The sequence below is a fragment of the Ascaphus truei genome, chromosome 19 (assembly GCF_040206685.1).
Source record: "Ascaphus truei isolate aAscTru1 chromosome 19, aAscTru1.hap1, whole genome shotgun sequence".
Taxonomy (NCBI): Eukaryota; Metazoa; Chordata; class Amphibia; order Anura; family Ascaphidae; genus Ascaphus; species Ascaphus truei.
Window position 1 is genome coordinate 24,934,367 of NC_134501.1, and position 22,329 is coordinate 24,956,695.

Here is a 22,329-nt window from a genome sequence, read left to right on the forward strand (position 1 = left end):
GATATGTTTATATATTTCGAGAGGAACATATTAATATTTCCAGGGGCCTTATGGGGAGAAGGCGTCTTGATATCATTTCAGGCCCAAACAGCTGCCTCCACTGATCTAGAACAAGGCCCATAGACAGTAGTCTGAAGCAGCAGCTCACGCTGATCCTTTGGATGAAAACTCTAGTTCACCCCAATGGGCGTTTTGGGCCGATAAAGACCATTGTGAGCTACAGTTAATTCCATCACCCCTATAGTGCCATCATTAAGGGTTATTTAAGAGGTCCTTCCTAAATGAGGTGAGAAAGCTGATATAAAGCAGTCGTTAGGAAATGTTGAATGATGTCCATACTTAAGAGGCCTGCGATTTCTCCGAAACTGCCGCGGGAGAGGACAGTGACGTGTGTGACGGGGACGAAAATGGGAACGTGAAGGTAATTTCTTCTTTTTTTTAATTGAAGATTTCATTTTTTTCTTCAAATGTGTATCAAGCAGATATCGGCCGGACACACGTGTGCGGATAACACAGCAGTTACACGCATTAAAGCGGCAACACTACTTTCTCCATTAAAAAAAACAAATTCTTCCTCTAAACATAAAAAAACCTCAGACCCTAAAATTTTGCAGGAGGTAAAAGACGCCAAAATTGAACTTAACATGCTCCTAGCCTCCAGGGCGGACAATTCACTGAGTTGGTCAAAGAGGAGATTTTTTGAGAAAGCGAACAGGCCGGATACAATGTTGGCCCGCATGCTAAAGGATAGGCAAGCTAAGTATAACATCCAAGCTATACGCTTAAAATCTGGTACCCCCACGTCTAATCCTCAGAAAATAGTAGACGAATTCGGCTCATTTTATGAAACACTATATAATGGTGGAAAAGTGGCACATAACATCAAAACGAGCGGTGCACTAAGAGATTTCTTAACCAGCTCAAATCTAGGGAGATTGACGGACACAGACAGAGAAGCCCTGAACGCTGACTTCACTATAGAAGAACTGTCGCAAGCCATTAAAGAGTTGAAACCATCAAAGGCCCCTGGGCCAGATGGATTTTCAGGGCTTTATTATAAGAAATTTATAGAGCTACTCGCCCCTAGGTTGCTCCGCATGTTTAACGCTATTTTAGCGGGAGCCCCCATCCCCAAAGAGATGTTAAAGGCGTCAATATCACTAATACATAAAACGGGGAAAGACCCGCTAGATTGCAAAAGCTACCGGCCTATATCATTAATTAACACCGATGTCAAATTATACGCTAAATTACTGGCCAATAGACTTAGTCTCATCCTACCCAGACTTATACACCCAGATCAAGTCGGATTTATCAAGGGCCGGCAAGCAGCGGATAATACACGACGATTTATTGATCTGTTGGATTTGGCAAATAGTAAGGCAACTCAAAGCATGTTGTTAAGTCTGGATGCAGAAAAAGCTTTCGATAGGATAGACTGGCCATATTTAAAAGAGACGCTTGCAACATTTGGCTTTGGAGATCGGGTGAGCGAGGCGATTCTGTCGCTGTACTCTAACCCCACCGCCAGGGTCATACACCAAGGCTACCCCTCTCTGCCATTCCAAATAAAGAGTGGCACGAGACAGGGCTGCCCATTATCCCCACTTTTATTTGCCCTTTGTATCGAACCACTGGCGGCGCAAATCAGAGGAAACCCAGACATCTCAGGGTTAAACGCATACTCCCAAACCCATAAAGCGGCCCTGTATGCGGATGACATCCTCTTGATTATCACAAAACCCCTTACTTCCCTGCCAAACCTATTCGCCCTACTAGATCGATTCGCTAAGGTCTCCGGCTTCAAAATCAATCAATCCAAGTCGGAAGCCCTCAATGTCAACCTCCCTAGACACACAGAGAAATTACTAAAATTAAATTTCAAATTTAACTGGCAACAAAACCACATAAAATACTTGGGTGTCCACATCACCAAAACTGTAAAGGACGTGTACAATGCAAATTACCCCAACCTGATTCGGACCCTAAAATCTGATTTACAGAAGTGGACATCCAAAAGGATATCCTGGATTGGACGTATCCATAGTGTCAAAATGAACCTACTCCCCCGTATATTATACCTCTTCCAAACTCTTCCAGTGCCACTCAGATTGAGGGACATACACTCACTTCAATCTGACATTTACAAATTTATCTGGGGAGGTAAAAAACCGAGGGTAAGTAAACTAAATATGACAAGACCTGTGCTGGCTGGCGGCCTAGCAGTACCCTGCCTGCTATCATATTACAAGGCGGCACAATTAAGCCAAATTGTACAATGGCAATCTAACCCGAAATCGAAGAGATGGGTAGAAATAGAAAATGCCGCATGCGCACCTTTGGAGCTCAGCAGTTTAATTTGGTTACCTAAAACAGCGCAAAAATTTGCCACAATGCCGCTATCCTCAATGACCAACTCACTGTCAATCTGGGAGGCTACAAAAAACAGGCATTCCCTCACGACAAAACACTCCATGGTGACACCCATTTGGAATAATCCTGAATTCGCTCCGGGTCTATCGGTCGGTAATACCTCAATCTGGAGGCAGAAGGGTTACAATCGGATTAGAGATCTGGAGGGACATAATAGAAAAATCAAAACATTCGACTATATCAGAGAAGAAAAAGAGATGCCCCACTCAGAATTCTTTCGATACCTCCAGATCAGGGCTTTTTATAATAAATTTGCCCCATACCCCCTATTAACATCTTTCGAAAAGCTCTGTCTGGCTGAGACCGACACAAAGGGACTTACATCACAGATCTACGGAGAGGTGATCAGTTCTGGTGAACATGCACAGCAGATACCCTCATTCCGATCTCAATGGGAAACAGATTTAGGAGAAAACTTAGAGGATGAAGATTGGAGCGCTATTTACATGGCCACTGCAAAGAGCTCCATATGCACCACTCTTAAGGAGAACGCATATAAAGTCCTAATGCGATGGTACCTCACCCCACTGAAATTATCAAGGTTTGTGCCGGGATCCTCCCCCCTGTGCCCCCGCCAGTGCGGAGGATCAGCCGACCTGTTACATATGCTGTGGTCCTGCCCTCGGATCTCTCCGCTCTGGGAGGCGATTAGACATTGGATTCAGAGACTGTTCGATCTCACAATACCCCCAGACCCGTGGCTGTTCCTCCTGAACAGGCCATTAACGGGCCTTACCAAAGCACACAACAAATTAATTGCCCATTTTGCAATTGCAACGCGGTGCGAGATCGCAGCATTATGGAAACAATCTGATATTCCAACCATCCCAAAGATTCGAAATCGAATTTGGTTTGTTTGCCAGATGGAAAAGTTAACGAGTTTAGTTAACGACACTGGTGACAATTTCCTAAAAGTCTGGACGCCCTGGCTAGAACAGACAGATATCCCGGGGATAGAGAGGACCTCAATCTGGCTATGATAGTTGTAGATGCGTTCTCCTTGGGGGGAGCTTACAGGTTGTATTCTATATCCATAAGAACCTATTTAGCAGCATTATAATATTAGCAATTAGAGAAACGACCCAGTCCACTCGTGTTTGGATTCGGGCCTCAGATGCACCCCTTACCACCTCACTCTACATACCTCACCCACATCCTTCCCCACCCCACCCAAACCTTCCCACTCCCTCCCCCTTTTTTTTTTTTTTTTTTTTTTTTTTTTTTATTGTGAGTGGGTATTGTCTCCCCCTTTAAGTTTTATTATAAGTGTCTGTTTGTCCTTTTTAGAAAGATCTCACTGCTATTCTCTCAGTTGTTAAGATATTGTTTTCATACAAGACAAAAAAAAAAAAAAATATTTGATAATGTATTTTTTGCTGTTACATTGCAATAAAAATCTGAGTTAAAAAAAAAAAAAAAAAAAAAAAAAAAAACAAATTCTTACTTTTATATGTAAAGCGTGTGACAATGTATACTGCTACGTTCTTACCGAAGCTGGAAATCGTTTGGTTGCTCCCATGATAAATCTGTCAAACTACGGATTATGTGCCTAACATAATGTCCGCCTTTCAATTTCAATCAATGCTTTAGTCGGTGTAACTCAGCAGCTACAATGTATCCTGGTATTACGAAGGTAACATTATCTGTTGTTACAGTTTGCAGCTCAAACTGCTGGGAATATTGGCAACAAATGATCACAAACAGGAAAGTGTTGCAAAGATCTTGCACTGCTGGGGAGGTGGGATAAACCTGCTGTAGAAATCACAGGATGCTCAGTGCATTGAGTTGAATAAAAAATTATTTGAAAAATAAATACAAAACACTCACTATTATCTATTATCTAATACTACAGAACTGATTTATTAGAAAATCCATATACATTTTCACATGTTTTGCTGCTTTAACAGGACATATGCGGAGTCCCTCAAACCCGTTTCCTGTGTATGACGTTGGCGTGTTCCTGTCTGTAACACGTTTGTAGCGTTTCTGAGACGTGTAACTGTGCTCACTGCTGGTATATATCCACTGAGGAGGGTTTTTGTCACTTTTGTACTCACCAAAACTAATACCGACGCGGCATGGCCCGGCAAACAGAACGCATCAGCGGGAGAGGCGGCAATTGTTTTGAACCAGCCGCGGGGGAGAAGGGCGGCGGGGACATTACGCTATTTTCCCCGGCAGGAGCGCGCAGCAGCGGATTAAAAAATCCGCCACCCTAGGCACTCAGCTGTTGCTGCCGCCCTCCTTGCTGCCGCCCTCCTTCTGATCCGCAGTGATGTCACCGACGTGACGTCATTTGGCGCTGCAACGTCATGTTGCCATGGCAATGAGGCCACGTGACCTCACGTCGACAACGTGACTGCGGTTCAGGAGGAGGAGGGCGGCAGGTAAAGAGGCGGCCGCAACAGCTAAGTGACTTCCCATCAGGCCCGACAGTGCAGCAAAAGTATATGGGGCGGACATTTTTTGCCGCCCGGGCCTAATAGGAAATACCACCACTGGGAGCGCGCTGCGCGTTGCTAAAACGTCGGCTGCATCTGTATGTTGGACATTTTCATGAATAACATAGCTAATGGAAAAGAGAAAGTGATTGTTTTTTTTAAACGTACCTTAAAAACCTTTCTTTATCAGTATTTGTCTCTATGCTCCAAACTGGACCTCACGCCCGTTGGACATACTCATTGTTTGGATAGAAACAGAGAAACAGAGTTCTGTGTTCTAGTCTGGAGACCCGATGGTGTAAGATCTAAAGTCTAAGGCGGGAGTGCGCAAACTGGGGGGCGCGGCGCTTACAGAGGCCCTGCGCTCTCCCCCAAATGATGCAGCCAGGTCACATGACGTTGTGATGTCAGGAGAGGCCGGAAAAGAGGTAAGAGGGGGGGGGGGGGGGGGGAGAGCAGGCAGGGGGGCGCAGACTGAAAAGTTTGTGCACCCCTGGTATAAGGAATATTATAGGACAGGGGTGCAGGGGTGCGCTAAGTTTCCTACGTGCGCCCCCCTGTCTCCTCTCCCCTCCGGCTCACGACCTGACCCCTCCCTGCCCAGCTCCGGCGTCAAATGACAACGCGGCGTCACGTGACCCCCGCGGCGTCATTTGATGCCGGGTTGCCATGGAGGCGCGTCAATGGAAAGGAAGGAAAGTAAAAGTTACAGAGGCCTCGGCATTTATTTTAAATGCATTCAGGGAAGCGCGGGGCCTCTGTAACAGCCGCACCACTCCCTCCCTTGGCGCACCCGTGCTATAGGACCTTAATCTGTACAGCTTAGAGGAAAGACGGGCATACAAAGGGTTAATCTGTACAGTTTAGAGGGAGAAGGGAGAGGGGGATATGAGAGAAACTGTCACATATATAAAGGGTTAATATGTGCAGCTTAGAGGGGAGAAGGGAGAGGGGTATATGAGAGAAACGGTCACATATATAAAGGGTTAATATGTGCAGCTTAGAGGGGAGAAGGGAGAGGGAGATATGAGAGAAACTGTCACATATATAAAGGGTTAATATGTGCAGCTTAGAGGGGAGAAGGGAGAGGGGGATATGAGAGAAACGGTCACATATATAAAGGGATAATATGTGCAGGATGGAAGCATGTTTCAGAGAGAGAGAGAAGAGCTAGAACAAGATATCATTCTCTGACGCTGGAGGGTGGGAGGCTCAGGGGCAATGTGAGGAGGTACTTCTTCACTGAAAGGGTGGTGGATTCTTAGAACAGCCTCCCAGCAGAGGTGGCAGGGGGTAATACAGTAAGGCAATAAACATGCACAGTGGGACTCTCCAGCACAAACACACAGCGCATGCCTGGTACCGTCTCCGTAGCACTGCCTGGCTCCAGTCCTATTAGGGAATCCGCTCAGGTATTTTCTTTCCACGGCTATATAGATATTTCAGACTTTATTAAAGATGATAACCGCGCATAATGAGCCCGGCCCCACGTCCGCTGTCACTAATTACATCTCACCGATTAAGATTTCAGCCCGAGCCTCGAAATCAAATTGTCAGCCTTGTCCTTGTTAACGGGGGCTCTGCGCGCCCCACACCATCCCCCGGCAGTAACCCCTCCAGCGCCGCCGGAGCCGTCTCACTTCGCGGGCGGGCCAAGCGGAGGCGCTCGGCCCTGCGACATCTTACAACGTCGCAGGGATGGCTGCAAAGCAATTATTCGGAGGCTGCAAATAAGAGCAAATAAAAAAAAGCAATAACCTCCCCCCCGCTCGAGTCGCCACGCGGGGTGCGTCTTCCAAGAGACAATAACCCGCGCGTCAGGCCCGTCCAAGTGTGATATTAAAGGGATACGGGGAGCGAAACGCATGCGTAATATCGAGGAGTGTGAATAGGATCGGAGCTGGGGGATTAGGTGGAATTCACAGGCAGGGCGACAGATTCTTATGCAAAGCCCGTTATGACTGGTAAAGGTCAAAATATATTGACATATGTTATTGGGGGGAAGAATGTTAACCCCTCTGATGCTGGACGGGTCTGCAAGTGCACAGGAGGAGGAATAATCCCTGTACGGACGTTGTGAAAATCAGATTTATTCGGGATTGAAAGCACCACCCCTGTGGGTTCAGTAGATGTTCCCCTCGGAAGTTTTATCAAATAAAAATCGACGTGACGTGGGTATTATTCATAGGCTCGCCTGCGTACGCCATTTTTATTTCCCAAAAGCGCTGGGACATCAGACGTCTGTATCTCCTGAACAAGGGGGCTAAGAAAACCCCGATCACAGGCAAGTGACCACAAATATATGTCATTCAAGGCAGAATCCGGCAAACCGCTTATGTATGGGAGTAGTTTGAACATGGAAATAACCTGTTCTGTTTTGTACTATTATTATATTTTATTTAAATTAGCGTATTAAGGAAATTATATTCACGTGATATTAACTAAACTGTGATATGTGAAGTTACATTCTGCGCGGCCTTTAATTCAGCATTTTAAATATTTGTTTGTACTCCAAAGCAGCGATATAAAGCTATAGATAGCTGCAGCATGTTACAAAATTTGCATATGGTATTTACTGTCTCAGCATCTCCCCTGCTGAAATCCCTCTTCTGGCTTCCTATTAAATCCTGTATCTCACACACAAAATTCTCCTCCTCACTTTTAAGGCTATACACCCCCTCTGCCCCTCGTTACATCTCATCCTAATATCCCAATATACCCTCCTCTGCTCCTCCTTACATCACACCCTAATATCCCAATATACCCTCCTCTGCTCCTCCTTACATCACACCATAAAATCTCAATATACACCCCCCTGCCCCTCCTTACATCTCACCCTAATATCTCACTATACACCCTTCTGCCCCTCCTAATATCTCACTATACCCTCCTCTGCCTCTCCTTACATCTCACCCTAATATCTCACTATACACCCCTCTTCTCCTCCCAACCTCTCACCCTAATATCTCACTATACCCTTCTCTACCCCTCCTTACATCTCACCCTAATATCTCACTATACACCCCTCTGCCCCTCCTTACATCTCACCCTAATATCTCACTATACACCCCTCCTCCTCCTTACCTCTCACCCTAATATCTCATTATACCCTTCTCTACCCCTCCTTACCTCTCACCCTAATATCTCACTATACACCTATCTGCCCGGCCTTACATCTCACCCTAATATCTCACTATACTCTCCTCTGCCCCTCCTTACATCTCACCCTAATATCTCACTATACCCTCCTCTGCCCCTCCTTACATCTCACCCTAATATCTCACTATACCCTCCTCTGCCCCTCCTTACATCTCACCCTAATCTCACTATACTCTCCTCTGCCCCTCCTTACATCTCACCCTAATATCTCACTATACTCTCCTCTGCCCCTCCTTACATCTCACCCTAATATCTCACTATACCCTCCTCTGCCCCTCCTTACATCTCACCCTAATATCTCACTATACCCTCCTCTGCCCCTCCTTACATCTCACCCTAATCTCACTATACTCTCCTCTGCCCCTCCTTACATCTCACCCTAATATCTCACTATACTCTCCTCTGCCCTCCTTACATCTCACCCTAATATCTCATTATACCCTCCTCTGCCCCTCCTTACATCTCACCCTAATATCTCACTATACACCCCTCTGCCCCTCCTTACATCTCACCCTAATATCTCACTATACACCCCTCCTCCTCCTTACCTCTCACCCTAATATCTCATTATACCCTTCTCTACCCCTCCTTACCTCTCACCCTAATATCTCACTATACACCTATCTGCCCGGCCTTACATCTCACCCTAATATCTCACTATACTCTCCTCTGCCCCTCCTTACATCTCACCCTAATATCTCACTATACCCTCCTCTGCCCCTCCTTACATCTCACCCTAATATCTCACTATACCCTCCTCTGCCCCTCCTTACATCTCACCCTAATCTCACTATACTCTCCTCTGCCCCTCCTTACATCTCACCCTAATATCTCACTATACTCTCCTCTGCCCCTCCTTACATCTCACCCTAATATCTCACTATACCCTCCTCTGCCCCTCCTTACATCTCACCCTAATATCTCACTATACCCTCCTCTGCCCCTCCTTACATCTCACCCTAATCTCACTATACTCTCCTCTGCCCCTCCTTACATCTCACCCTAATATCTCACTATACTCTCCTCTGCCCTCCTTACATCTCACCTAATATCTCACTATACCATCCTCTGCCCCTCCTTACATCTCACCCTAATATCTCACTATACATCCCTCTGCTCCTCCTTACATCTCACCCTAATATCTCACTATACTCTCCTCTGCCCCTCCTTACATCTCACCCTAATATCTCACTATACATCCCTCTGCTCCTCCTTACATCTCACCCTAATATCTCACTATACCCCTCCCAGGGTCGCCAACAGATTTTCCGGGGTCCAGGACTAGAGTTATGCCCGGGTCGTGTCTCCCCCCCCCCCCCCTTGGCGTTATTGCGAGACTCCCCATTTCACACCTCACAAGCCCCTCTATTTCCCACCCTCTTCCCATGTATTTCTCTCCCCTCCGTCCAGGGCCGGATTAAGACCTTTATAGGCCCTAAGCACTTAAAAGATTTTGGTGCCCCCATTTAGTGCCCCCTTCCTTTGATGCCCTAAGCACGTGCATATGTTGCTTAATGGTTAATCCAGCCCTGCCTCCGTATCACTCCCTCTTATCCTCACTCACTCCCCTTCTCTCTCCTCTCACTCGCCCCCACCTTCCGTCAATTGCCCCACTCTCACTCAACCCCCCCCACAAAATACATACCAAAAAACCCCACCCACCTAAATACATTATAAAAAAAATACACCTCCACCCCCAATGCATATTAAAAAATACACCCCCTACCCCATATTAAAAAATACACCCCCACCTCAATGCAATTTAAAGACCCCCACTCATACATATTAAAAAGACCCCCTCCTCCCCAATACATATTAAAAATACCCCACCCCCACAATAGATATAAAAAAGACCCCCAATCCCTAATACATATAAAAAAAGACCCTCCATACATATTAAAATGACCCCCACACCCCCAATACATATTAAAAAGACCCCCACCTCCTCAATACTTATTTTTAAAAAGCCCACCCCCCAAGAACCCCATAATACATATTAAAAAAAGTCTTACCTTGTGGGTAATCAGGCCGGGTCCAGTCGATGTGGAGGCCCGGCGGCCGGCACTGCAAGTTGGGCTCGACCTCTGGCCAGGCCCGGCTGCTGGTGATCTCGTAGCTGGACCCCGTCTTTCCCCTCAGCAGCAGCCTGCATGCCTCTATCCCTCTGTCCCACGCCGAGCTTCCAACAGGCCCTCTCATGCTGTCGCGTGCCGGAAGCAGAGAGCGCTGACGTCAGAGAGAGAGAGGCCCATCGGTGTGGGACAGAGGGATAGAGTCATGCAGGCTGCTGCAAAGGGAGAGCCTGGGCCTGGCTGCGAGATGACCGGCAGAAAGGCCTGGCCAGAGGTTGGGCCAAACTTGCAGTGCCGGCCGGCTGGGCCCCTCGACTCACCGGGCCCGGGACGCCAACCCTGGCAGACTCACCCTTTTGGCAACCCTGACACCTCCTAAACTTTCCCCGCTGATCCCCCCTCCTTGTCTTCGGCATCAAATTACCCAGTGGGGTCACGTGGCCATGGCACGTGACCCCACAACGTAAATTGACGCTGTGTTGCCCGAAGACAAGGTAAGGGACGTTGCAGAGGCCTCACGCCTCTGCAACCGCCGCGCCCCCCCTGGAAAATCTTGCACCCCCCAGATATATGTGTTACTGATTTTGTATGTACAGCCCCCTCATCGAAAAATCCTTCCTGTACAGTATTTACTCCATCGAACACTGTGCAATTTATTACTTAGCATCAATCTAACTGCCTGAAATGTACGGATCAACATTCCTGGTGTGAGACCCAGCTCTGCTCGTGGGCCGATTCCACACAAGACCTTTTGTAATTAATAGATGCAAATAAGAGAAACAGAGTTATTCTGACGGCCGGCGGACCAAAGGGCCATTCAAAACATCAAAGATGGAAGCCACGTCCTTTAACCAAGCACAAACGTGGACTTGTTTTCCGTTGCAAATGCCAGTGTCTTCCTGCATGTACTAGGCTTACAAAACCCGGTGATACTTCTCTATGTATGTGCAGTATGTATATCTTTATAAGCGCCCACAGTGTACAAAGGCATAGTACAGGGAATTATTATACAATAAGCGCAACAAACAAAGCCAGACAATAGGAAAGCAAATCCCTGCCCCGGAGAGCTTACAATCTGAGTGGTATGGTGGAAGAGTTAAAGAGACAGCAGGTGAGGGAATAAGTGCAGTAGATGGCAGTGCTTGCTCACAATGGTTAGTAGGGGTGACTGTGGGTAAGGTTTACAGGTGGCTTCTCCAAAAATACTGGAAACAATGGTGAAAGGACACACACACACACACACCTCTCTCCGCTCCATGCTGTTTCCTCCTCTCCTTGGCCGCACCCCCAGGCTCCTGATTGGCTGCATTATGCATCAGCAGCCAATCAGGATGGAGGAAGCTGCCCAGTCCCCTAGCAACAGCCCTGCTCTCTCCCTGCTCAGGAATATCCTGCAGCCCCCCAAGCCGAACAGGTCACTATGTCCAGAGAGGTAATACCGGTATAAACATACATGCCCAGAGAGGTAATACCGGTATACACATACACGCCCTGAGAGGTAATACCGGTATACACATACACGCCCAGAGAGGTAATACCGGTATACACATACACGCCCTGAGAGGTAATACCGGTTGTAGACGGACGTTCACAGAGGTACACAATTAGGAGGCTTTATAATGTGAAATTATAATAGGCTTTATTGTGCCTGTTCCTTTTCATCAGGAAATTATCCAAACACAGGGGGGGGGGGAACAAAGCTTCCATTCACTTGGGAGTATTTCTAGTGAAATCCTATGCAATTAGTTCACATCTCCATTAGTTAAGCATGTCTCGCAGCCCCAAAACATATAGCATGAAAATAAGCAGATATAAGCAGTCTCTTAAGAATAAAAGTCTTATCTGTTTTTGGAGGGAAAATCTTCTCACTTCCTGGTTCAGCTTCAGGTGTAGTAGTTTCCCCTGTGTCTTGAAATCAGCTCTGCTGTGCAGAGCTCAAGACCGGTCAGCTCCAAAGGTCAGCTCTCAGTCAGAGCTAAGGAGAGTCACTTCCTGTCTCAAAGGCAGGCTTTTGTAAGCAATCTAATCAGGCAGGTGGTGTTTAGTAATTAACCACCACACTGCTAGATTAAAGGCACATTACTGAACAGGGATAAGTCCCCTGTTACACCGGTATACACATACTGTACATGCCCAGAGAGGTAATACCGGTATACACATTCATGCCTAGAGAGGTAATACCGGTATACACATACACGTCCAGAGAGGTAATACCAGTATACACATACACACCCAGAGAGGTAATACCGGTATACACATACACGCCCAGAGAGGTAATACCAGTATACACATACACGCCCAGAGGTAATACCGGTATACACATACACGCCCAGAGAGGTAATACAGGTATACACAACATGCCCAGAGAAGTAATACCGGTATACACATACACGCCCAGAGAGGTAATACCGGTATACACATACACGCCCAGAGAGCTAATACCGGTGTACACATACACGCCCAGAGAGGTAATACCAGTATACACATACACGCCCAGAGAGGTAATACCGGTATACACATACACGCCCAGAGAGGTAATACCGGTATACACATCCATGTCCAGAGAGGTAATACCGGTATACACATACATGTCCAGGGAGGTAATACCGGTATACACATACACGCCCAGAGAGGTAATACCGGTTCTGTCGGTAGGGGGTAGCCAGGCTATCCAATAAAGGTTTAAGCCCGTTTGGTTACCCCTGATCCATGTGTTGGGTTTATAGAGTGTCAGCTCTTGAGCTCAGAGTTTGTACATGCATAACCTGTAATTGTGCGGTAATAAAGTATTTAATGTGTTTTTACCTTTTCAGGAGTGCCAGCAAGCAGAGATTGCTGTGGTATGAGTTTCAAGGGCGGTTTTGCGGAGAAAGTGTTGCCAGATTGTGTCTATCTAGCCGGGGCCCAGAGTTGCTCGTTCCCCTATAAAGGTACCCAGGAATCCTGGATGCATGTAGACACATGGTCTGTGTAATCTCTCCCCTTTAAAACGCTTTCGTGACTCACCACTAGGGGTTTCCTGCTTCAGCAAAGACCAGAAAGGTAAAAGGGGCATAGGGATGTGAGATGTCCCTGAACGGTAAAGGGGACCCTAGAATAAGGGGGGATGTTGAGTTAATACCCAGATCACCCTGAACCCAGTATAGGGGTTCAGGGGGTCTCCAGTTATATATAAGACTGTGAGGTTTTGTTAAAGCCTAAAGTCAGGTTTTGCAGAGTGTGAGGCATATGGCTAGTGGGAATAAAAAGTACAAGTTCTCATTCTATCCCTCATCACCAAAAAGACTTACACATTTTAGCAGCATAAAAGCTAAGGTTTATACTTTATTAAAGTAAGGTTCAGAAGGTGTTATACTGTATGTATAAAAATCCATGCAACATTTGCATCGGATACCTAATGTCTACCCCGCCTTCTGGCCTCAAAGGGAATCCAGGATATGGAGGTGTCAAGACCATTTGGGCAGGAGGGAAGGACATCCTGAAATCAAGGGACGCCCTTTGCATTCCCATTTGTTCCAACCAGACTTAGCGGAGCCGGCAAGGGGTTAGCTGGGGGGAAGTCGCTGCTTGTGGGAATATTTCCCATTGGCTGATTCATCTTTCCAGCACACACTTTTTTTCAAGCTGGCTCAACACACCCCCTGCCTCTGACATCATCAGCCAGGTGAGCCCTGCTTTGATTGGCTACTGAGAAATTTCTCACGCTTTTGATTGGGCTACAGGTTTCTGTGAATGAAACTGAGAGGTTTTAAAAACCCTTACACAGCTCAGATTTTTAGATTCTGTCAAGTTCTTAGATTCTCCCAAGTTTTAAGGTTTCTCCAAAGTTAAAAGATTCTCCAGATTCTACGTTTCCAGTGAGAAAGGGCCGCTTCAGCTAAAGCTGCCTGGAATTTACTGTCCTGTTTTTGCAGCTGGTATCGGGGGAAACTCCTTAATTTCCTGCACCTAGGAAAGTTAGGTTGTTATCCCAGTTCCCAAGTAAATGTGTCTTTTTGCCTGTATTTTGTGTATTATTGTGTGTGTGCTTATTATTGTGTGTGTGCTAAGGGAACAAACGACAATTTATTTTATTATCTTGTTTTGCTCAATATGATACGGATAAAAAGGTGTAACTGCCTGGTCTCCCCTGACACCGGTATACACATACATGTCCAAAGAGGTAATACCGGTATACATATACATGTCCAAAGCAGTAATAACGGTATACACATACACGCCCAGAAAGATAATACCGCGATAGACACACACACCCAGAGAGGTAATACCGGTATACACATACACGCCCAGAGAGGTAATACCGGTATACACATACATGTCCAGTATTACCTCTCATTTTTTACTGGACAGAGTGACCAAATACAGGACAGTTCAGTTCAATACTGGACACCTGGCAACCCTAAGTCGTGGGTGTGGGACAGTAGCCATAAGTCCAGGTTAATGAAATGCTTCATTTAAGAGGTGGGCTTTAAGGTTTGTCTTGAAGGTGGGGAGATAAGGTGCTTGGCATATACTGATTGTGAGGGAGTCCCACAGGTAAGGGGCAGTGAGGGGAAAGGGTTTAAGACGAGAGATAGCAGTAGAGGTAAAAGGGGCAGAAAGGAGACAGTTATGGGCAGAACACCACCAACGTAAATATTATTGCAAGCCAAAGCTTTCTGAGCAAAAAAACGTGTGTTTTGGATGATCAACTCCAAACTGAGTAGTTTGCAGCAGTTTCATTATTACGGGGTCTCGGTCACAATATACGATGATGTTTTAGCTCACCCCGATGTTAGTGGTTTTTTGAAGAATTTAGCTCTGCTCCATAAAACGTAGGCGCTTTGTCAACACGCGGAAATCTGCTGGGGATGAGATTTCCATCTGTCAATTAAGTCCCCGCCAGGGGCCTGTGTGTGTTTGCTATTCCGCTTTTCATATTTGGAAAACACACATATAATTAACCTGCGAAGAAAAGGCCGCCACGTCAGAGAAGAGAAGCCCGTTTGTAACTCCTGCCGTGCCGGAGACACCAACCTTTAAAGTAGTATCCCCTCTTTTCCCGGTGCCGGCCTCGTCGGGGTCCATGGTAATGTCGAAACAGAAAGGGGGCTTTTTGATGAAAACGTTGGGACGCTGCCTATCAGTATACAGAATCAGCCCGCTATTCAGTTGGACCCAGGGCATTAAAGGAGAGGGTATCCAGAACGGAACCGCGTTCATTTCACCGAGGAACCCCCTGGTTTTTCCGAGAAACATCCTGGGGGAAGGTGTCACCAGTAGCATCCCCTTCCGGGGAAACAAAATGGCGTGTCAATCTCCTGCGTTACGTTGGTCAACAGGAAACCGTGATGTCATCCGTCGCGGCTTCCTATCGGCCCGCGTGACTTGGGTTTCCAGGTGTCCATAATCGAACTGTACTGTTCTGTATTTGGACACTCTGGGCGTGTATGTGCATACCGGCATTACCTCTCTTGGCGTGTATGTGTATACCGGTATTACCTCTCTGGGCGTGTATGTGTATACCGGTATTACCTCTCTGGGCGTGTATGTGTATACCGGTATTACCTCTCTGGGCGTGTATGTGTATACCGGTATTACCTCTCTGGGCGTGTATGTGTATACCGGTATTACCTCTCTGGGCGTGTATGTGTATACCGGTATTACCTCTCTGGGCGTGTATGTGTATACCGGTATTACCTCTCTGGGCGTGTATGTGTATACCGGTATTACCTCTCTGGGCGTGTATGTGTATACCGGTATTACCTCTCTGGGCGTGTATGTGTATACCGGTATTACCTCTCTGGGCGTGTATGTGTATACCGGTATTACCTCTCTGGGCGTGTATGTGTATACCGGTATTACCTCTCTGGGCGTGTATGTGTATACCGGTATTACCTCTCTGGGCGTGTATGTGTATACCGGTATTACCTCTCTGGGCGTGTATGTGTATACCGGTATTACCTCTCTGGGCGTGTATGTGTATACCGGTATTACCTCTCTGGGCGTGTATGTGTATACCGGTATTACCTCTCTGGGCGTGTATGTGTATGTCGGTATTACCTCTCTGGGCGTGTATGTGTATGTCGGTATTACCTCTCTGGGCGTGTATGTGTATGTCGGTATTGGAAAGACAAGACAAGCGCAAACTCATGAGAATAAACTTTAGTAGGAAAGTAGGAATATCAATACAACAATAAGAAGATAAAAAACAAGCAGGTATAAAAACCCTCAATTGACATAAGGTTACAGGAATCCCACAAGCATCACTGAGACGGTGTGAGCCTCATGGAGTAATCCACCAAACAGATGAGTAGGTGCCCAAAATCACTATAGCACTAGATGAACATCCGTTCCGGTAGGGAAAGCACCCGCTCCCGGTCTCAAACTGGCAGGCAATCGCGGCGTCATGGCACTGAAAAGGACATATGTTCCGGTAGGGAAGGCACCCGCTGGCGGTCCTGGGTACACACACCCCACGCATCAGTTAGCGGCACAGGTGTCGCTCACATCACCTTCGTTCGTATAGCAGCTGTAGCAGGAGCGCTCCAGGGTGACGTCACCTCCCCGTAGTGCGCAGAAGAAGCCAGACAATCTCAGATAACAAAACGCAGAAAAGTTCACTGAGCAAATAAAGAGCAAATCTGAAGGCAGGCTCAATATAGTAATAGCACACCATCTAATCCAACGCGTTTCGTAGGAGGTGCCACTTCATCAGGGTAGTCTAACCGGTAATGCAGCCAATAAAGAGGTGTCAGGAGCCTGGGGGTGGGGCCAAGGAGGAAACAGCACGGAGCGGAGAGACGTGTGTCTCGAGCTTGTATGTGTGTGTCTCGAGCGTGTCGCAACTTTCCCCATTGCGTCCAGTATTTTTGGAGAAGCCACCTGGCCACCCTTCGCGTGACACAAGCATATAAACAGGAAGTAACCAGTGGCAATATCCCCCGGTACCTGAGGATAGCTGGGAGTTCCCGGAGCTGATATGAAGACAGCTAAGCTCCGGGGATCCCTTGTTTGAAGAGAGAGGGGGTAGGGGGGTAAAAAAGAGAGAGGGGGGAAGAGAAAGGCGAGAGAGGGCTGGAAGAGAGAGAGCGAGAGGGGGGCAAGAGAGAGAGGGGGGGAATAGAGGGGGGGGGGAAAGAGAGAGGGGGGCAATAGAAGTAGAGAGAGAGATTAAAAGAGGGGGAGAGAGGGGGAAAGAGAGACAGAGAGAGAAGGAAAAAGAGGGGGATAGAAATAAAGACAGGTTGCGAGTGAGAGAGGAAAAGGGGGGGGGGGAGAAAGGAAGAGAGAGGGGAAGACAGAGAGAAGGGGAAAGATAGGTGACGAATTGCCTTATGCTTTTACCTTGATCACTTTCTTCACTGGAACCCATCCAATCTTTAACTGCAAGTATTTTATATATATATACAGTGTGAGATTATATTTTCAGCCATACAATTCAGCCCTGCTCGCTGTACCCGAGGTCCCTGCAGTCACTGTTTCCTATCTCCCCCAGCCCCTACCGAATTCGCGAACGCTGAATCGGACAACTGCAATGGGAAAAACGTACAAGACCGGAGTATAAAAATGATTTATTGTTCATTTTCTCCACAAATGAGGCAGAGTCGTTTCCATGCTGTTCCCCTGTGACAGAGGAGTTCCCGGGACCCTGGTGGCAGGGATAGGCCTAATGGTTTTATTGTAGCACAGAACGGTTCTGAACAGTGCTAAGCCTTAAATGAACAATCCCCCCCTAACTAGCCTCCATTTTGTATTTACAGGATTGGAACCGGGGGGGGGGGGGGGGTGCTCCAGAGAGGAACTCCGCTATTTCCAGCTCCTGGGACCACCCGATCTCTGAGATATTTACTGGTGAACTTACCGTTTTTACTTCCTGGTTTTTAAAGGGGATTTAAATGGCCGCCAAATAGGAAGTCACTACTGATGTTGCACCTTCCTATTGGCCCGAGATTTGGTAGCCATTTTGTTTCCCCAGAGGGAGATTAAAACCCGGTGACTTCATCGGGACATGACAATATAGTTGCTATTGGCTCACCCTGTAGATAACCAATGGGTAGGAGGAATTGCTCCCTCTGGCTTAGCACTGTTTAGTTAGTAAATCTGGTACAAAAACCTGTCTAAGAAGGCCAGTTACGTGGGTTCGTCCTGTGCGGAGTGGACCTGCCCCAACAGACATTCCCCTATTTCACCTGAAACCCTCCAATGCCGCCCTCGCCCCCCAATCACTGCAAGGTGGAGGAATTCCCGAGGTTCCTCACGCGCGTCACCCGCTGGGCGCTGCGCTTTCAGTCGTCCTCCTGAGCCAGGTTCTCCAGCCTGGTGACGATTCTGTGCAGGTCAAATGGTAACGGCATGGCCGGGTCACCCTCTTCCCAGTACGGGTAGCAGTGCGGGGCTTGGTCTGGAGGCAGAGACTTCACCAGTTTGCTGCGGCACCTTTAAATGAAAGACGTAGAAATAAACGTCAGCTTGCTGTCGTCGTACAGATGCACGCTGGGGAGAGCTGACCGTGGCTGCCCCGGAGAATTAAAGCAGTGGGCGGGGGGCCGCTATGGAAGGCTGGACCCCTCGCAGCGCGCCCACGGCAGACACGGTCTCTTGGCAGCTAACTCCAGTCCTCAAGATCCCCCAACAGGTCTGGGTTTCAGGATATCCCTGCTTCAGCACAGTCAAAGACTGAGCCTCCGATTGAGGCAGCTGTGCTGAAGCAGGGATATCCTGAAACCCAGACCTGTTGGGGGGTCTTGAGGACAGTTAGAAGATACTTTCCCTAAAACACAGATGATTTTTTTAACGCTTGAATTGCCTCTTTAAAACACAGACCTTTAGCAGTGCAGCAACCTATTTCAATACAGAGTAATCAGCCATTTTAAGCAAATTGAAACAAAGCAACAAAAAAAAGTGTGGGGGGGGGGGGGGAGAGGGGAGTTTGGGGGCTGGGGGGTAAGCCAGTAAAAACAATGCTGTCATAGACCAAACCCATCGAACAATGTGTACAATAATCTGTAATAGATCCTAAGTGAGGTCACAGGGACTTATATTCCATTCTAAATGATTTCCCTAATACCAGTCATACTTAATCAGTAGCCACGAACACGGCAAATAAATAACACAATTCCGGCTACAATCTATACGCAGCTGGAAAACGAGGAGCTTAGCAAATGAAAAATATACAGACTCTCTTTTAAATAATTCAACGTATAAAATGAATTCTTCTAAACCGCGTCATCCCCGCGGGAATAATAAATGGCCTCCGAACATGACTCCTGACGCCTCTTGAGCCGATGCCTCTGCGTGTTTTATTGTTGCACTGTGGTCCTGTGCACTCAGCCCCTCGTACATAACGGGGCCGCCACGAAGGCACCCTATAACATTCCCATATATCTCGCGCGGTCCAGATTCAGCCGGAGATAATAGCATCTGTTAACATGCACTAAGTACTATCGCAGAGCACATCACTTCATAAATAATAAGATTAGCTGACCTGCGGCGGGCCTCGCGGGAAGAGTAATGAGTTTAAATGCTTCTCATTAGTTATTTAAAACAAAGGGATTAAAAGGGACAGGCAACTGGTAACCGCGGTGCGCCTGCTGGCATGGATATTCTCGTGTTTGTGCAGGGAAGCGGCGATGGGCACAGGTTTTAGGGGAGGGCGGTGCGGAAACAGTGGGCTGTCGGACGCCCCAGGCAGGGAAGGGGTTAAATCAGGGGTGGCCAACTCCAGTCCTCAAGGGCCACCAACAGGTCAGGTTGTAAGGATATCACTGCTTCAGCACAGCTGGCTCAATCGTTGACTGGCCAACTCCAGTCCTCAAGGGCCACCAACAGGTCAGGGTGTAAGGATATTCCTGCTTCAGCAAAGGTGGTGCAGTTGAAGACTGAGCCACTGATTGAGCCACCTGTACTGAAGCAGGGATATCTGTAAACCCTGATCTGTTGGTGGCCCTTGAGGACTGGAGTTGGCCAGTCAACGACTGAGCCACTGATTGAGCCACCTGTGCTGAAGCCGGGCTATCCTGAAAACCTGACCTATTGGTGGCAATTGAGGACTGGAGTTGGCCACCCCTGGGTTAAAGCTACATGATAGATTGCTCTATTATAGTTAGATTGCAAGCTCTTGGGCCCATCCATTGGGGTGCCCTAGATTCTAACGCCCAGATATGTGTGGGTAAAGTTCGCGTACAGGCGCGAACCATGCAAGATGAGTCGTCGAAGAAGCCACGGCCGCGTCAGAGCGATTCGTCGAGCGTATCGTTGACCGGCATCGCAATTTAGCTCGTTATGCTAATTAGCTACATTCTCTAATCCAATCAGATTCGCTGCGTGTCGAGACGCTAAATAGGACGCACGCCCCGTTTCGCTCACTGTCTGGGGATATTTTGCGGGAACCGTACTCATTTGGCAACATCATCGGCCCTCCGAGGCTCGGCGAAACGTTTCGCAGCGACTCAAATATTGGGGTGAAAAACACTTAAAATGTCGCGACTGCCTTTTGGACGGTTTCGCACACGTCTACTAAATGTTGCTACTCCGGTTCTAGAAAGCGCTGCATACTTTTACTGGCTCTATGTAAATGTACACAAGGTGGGTTCCCCCTTATAACAACATGTTCAGTGTATGTATGTATATCTTTATTTATATAGCACCTTCCAGGTACATGCAGGGTGTCCAGGTGTCAAGTATGGAACCGGACTGTGCTGTATTCGGTCACTCTGTCCAGTAAAAAATGAGAGGCAATACTGGACGTGTATGTGTATACCGGTATTACCTCTCTGGGCGTGTATATGTATACCGGTATTACCTCTCTGGGCGTGTATGTGTATACCGGTATTACCTCTCTGGGCGTGTATATGTATACCGGTATTACCTCTCTGGGCGTGTATGTGTATACCGGTATTACCTCTCTGGGCGTGTATGTGTATACCGGTATTACCTCTCTGGGCGTGTATGTGTATACTGGTATTACCTCTATGTACATGTATGTGTATACCGGTATTACCTCTCTGGGCGTGTATGTGTATACTGGTATTACCTCTCTGGGCGTGTATGTGTATACCGGTATTACCTCTCTGGGCGTGTATGTGTATACCGGTATTACAGTACCTCTCTGGGCGTGTATGTGTATACCGGTATTACCTCTCTGGGCGTGTATGTGTATACCGGTATTACAGTACCTCTCTGGGCGTGTATGTGTATACCGGTATTACCTCTCTGGGCGTGTATGTGTATACCGATATTACCTCTCTGGGCGTGTATGTGTATACCGATATTACCTCTCTGGGCGTGTATGTGTATACTGGTATTACCTCTCTGGGCGTGTATGTGTATACCGGTATTACATCTCTGGGCGTGTATGTGTATACCGGTATTACCTCTCTGGGTGTGTATGTGTATACCGATATTAACTCTCTGGGTGTGTATGTGTATACCGGTATTACCTCTCTGGGTGTGTATGTGTATTCCGGTATTACCTCTCTGGGCGTGTATGTGTATACCGGTATTACCTCGCTGGGCGTGTATGTGTATACCGGTATTACCTCGCTGGGCGTGTATGTGTATACCGGTATTACCTCTATGGGCGTGTATGTGTATACCGGTATTACCTCTTTGAGCGTGTATGTGTATACCGGTATTACCTCTCTGGGCGTGTATGTGTATACCGGTATTACCTCTCTGGGCGGGAATGTGTATACCGGTATTACCTCTCTGGGCGGGAATGTGTATACCGGTATTACCTCTCTGGGCGTGTATGTGTATACCGGTATTACCTCTATGGGCGTGTATCTGTATACCGGTATTACCTCTTTGAGCGTGTATGTGTATACCGGTATTACCTCTCTGGGCGTGTATGTGTATACCGGTATTACCTCTCTGGGCGGGAATGTGTATACCGGTATTACCTCTCTGGGCGGGAATGTGTATACCGGTATTACCTCTCTGGGCGTGTATGTGTATACCGGTATTACCTCTCTGGGCGTGTATGTGTATACCGGTATTACCTCTCTGGGCGTGTATGTGTATACCGATATTACCTCTCTGGGCGTGTATGTGTATACTGGTATTACCTCTCTGGGCGTGTATGTGTATACTGGTATTACCTCTCTAGGCGTGTATGTGTATACCGGTATTACCTCTCTGGGCGTGTATGTGTATACCGGTATTACCTCTCTGGGCGTGTATGTGTATACCGGTAATATCGCTCTGGGCGTGTATGTGTATACCGGTATTACCTCTCTGGGCGT

General features: G+C 47.4%; 1 protein-coding gene across 3 annotated transcripts in view; it reads right to left on the minus strand.

Moving 5' to 3' along the window:
* Positions 1-17,643: 17,643 nt before the first annotated feature.
* The window catches only part of FTO (FTO alpha-ketoglutarate dependent dioxygenase), a 199,229-nt gene continuing 194,543 nt past the window's right edge, over positions 17,644-22,329 (minus strand). For all 3 annotated transcript variants that reach the window (XM_075576989.1, XM_075576987.1, XM_075576988.1), the window contains exon 9: positions 17,644-18,523. In XM_075576989.1, the coding sequence (XP_075433104.1) occupies positions 18,373-18,523 (151 nt within the window). In that variant the 3' untranslated portion in view covers positions 17,644-18,372. The remainder of the gene's footprint in view (positions 18,524-22,329) is intronic.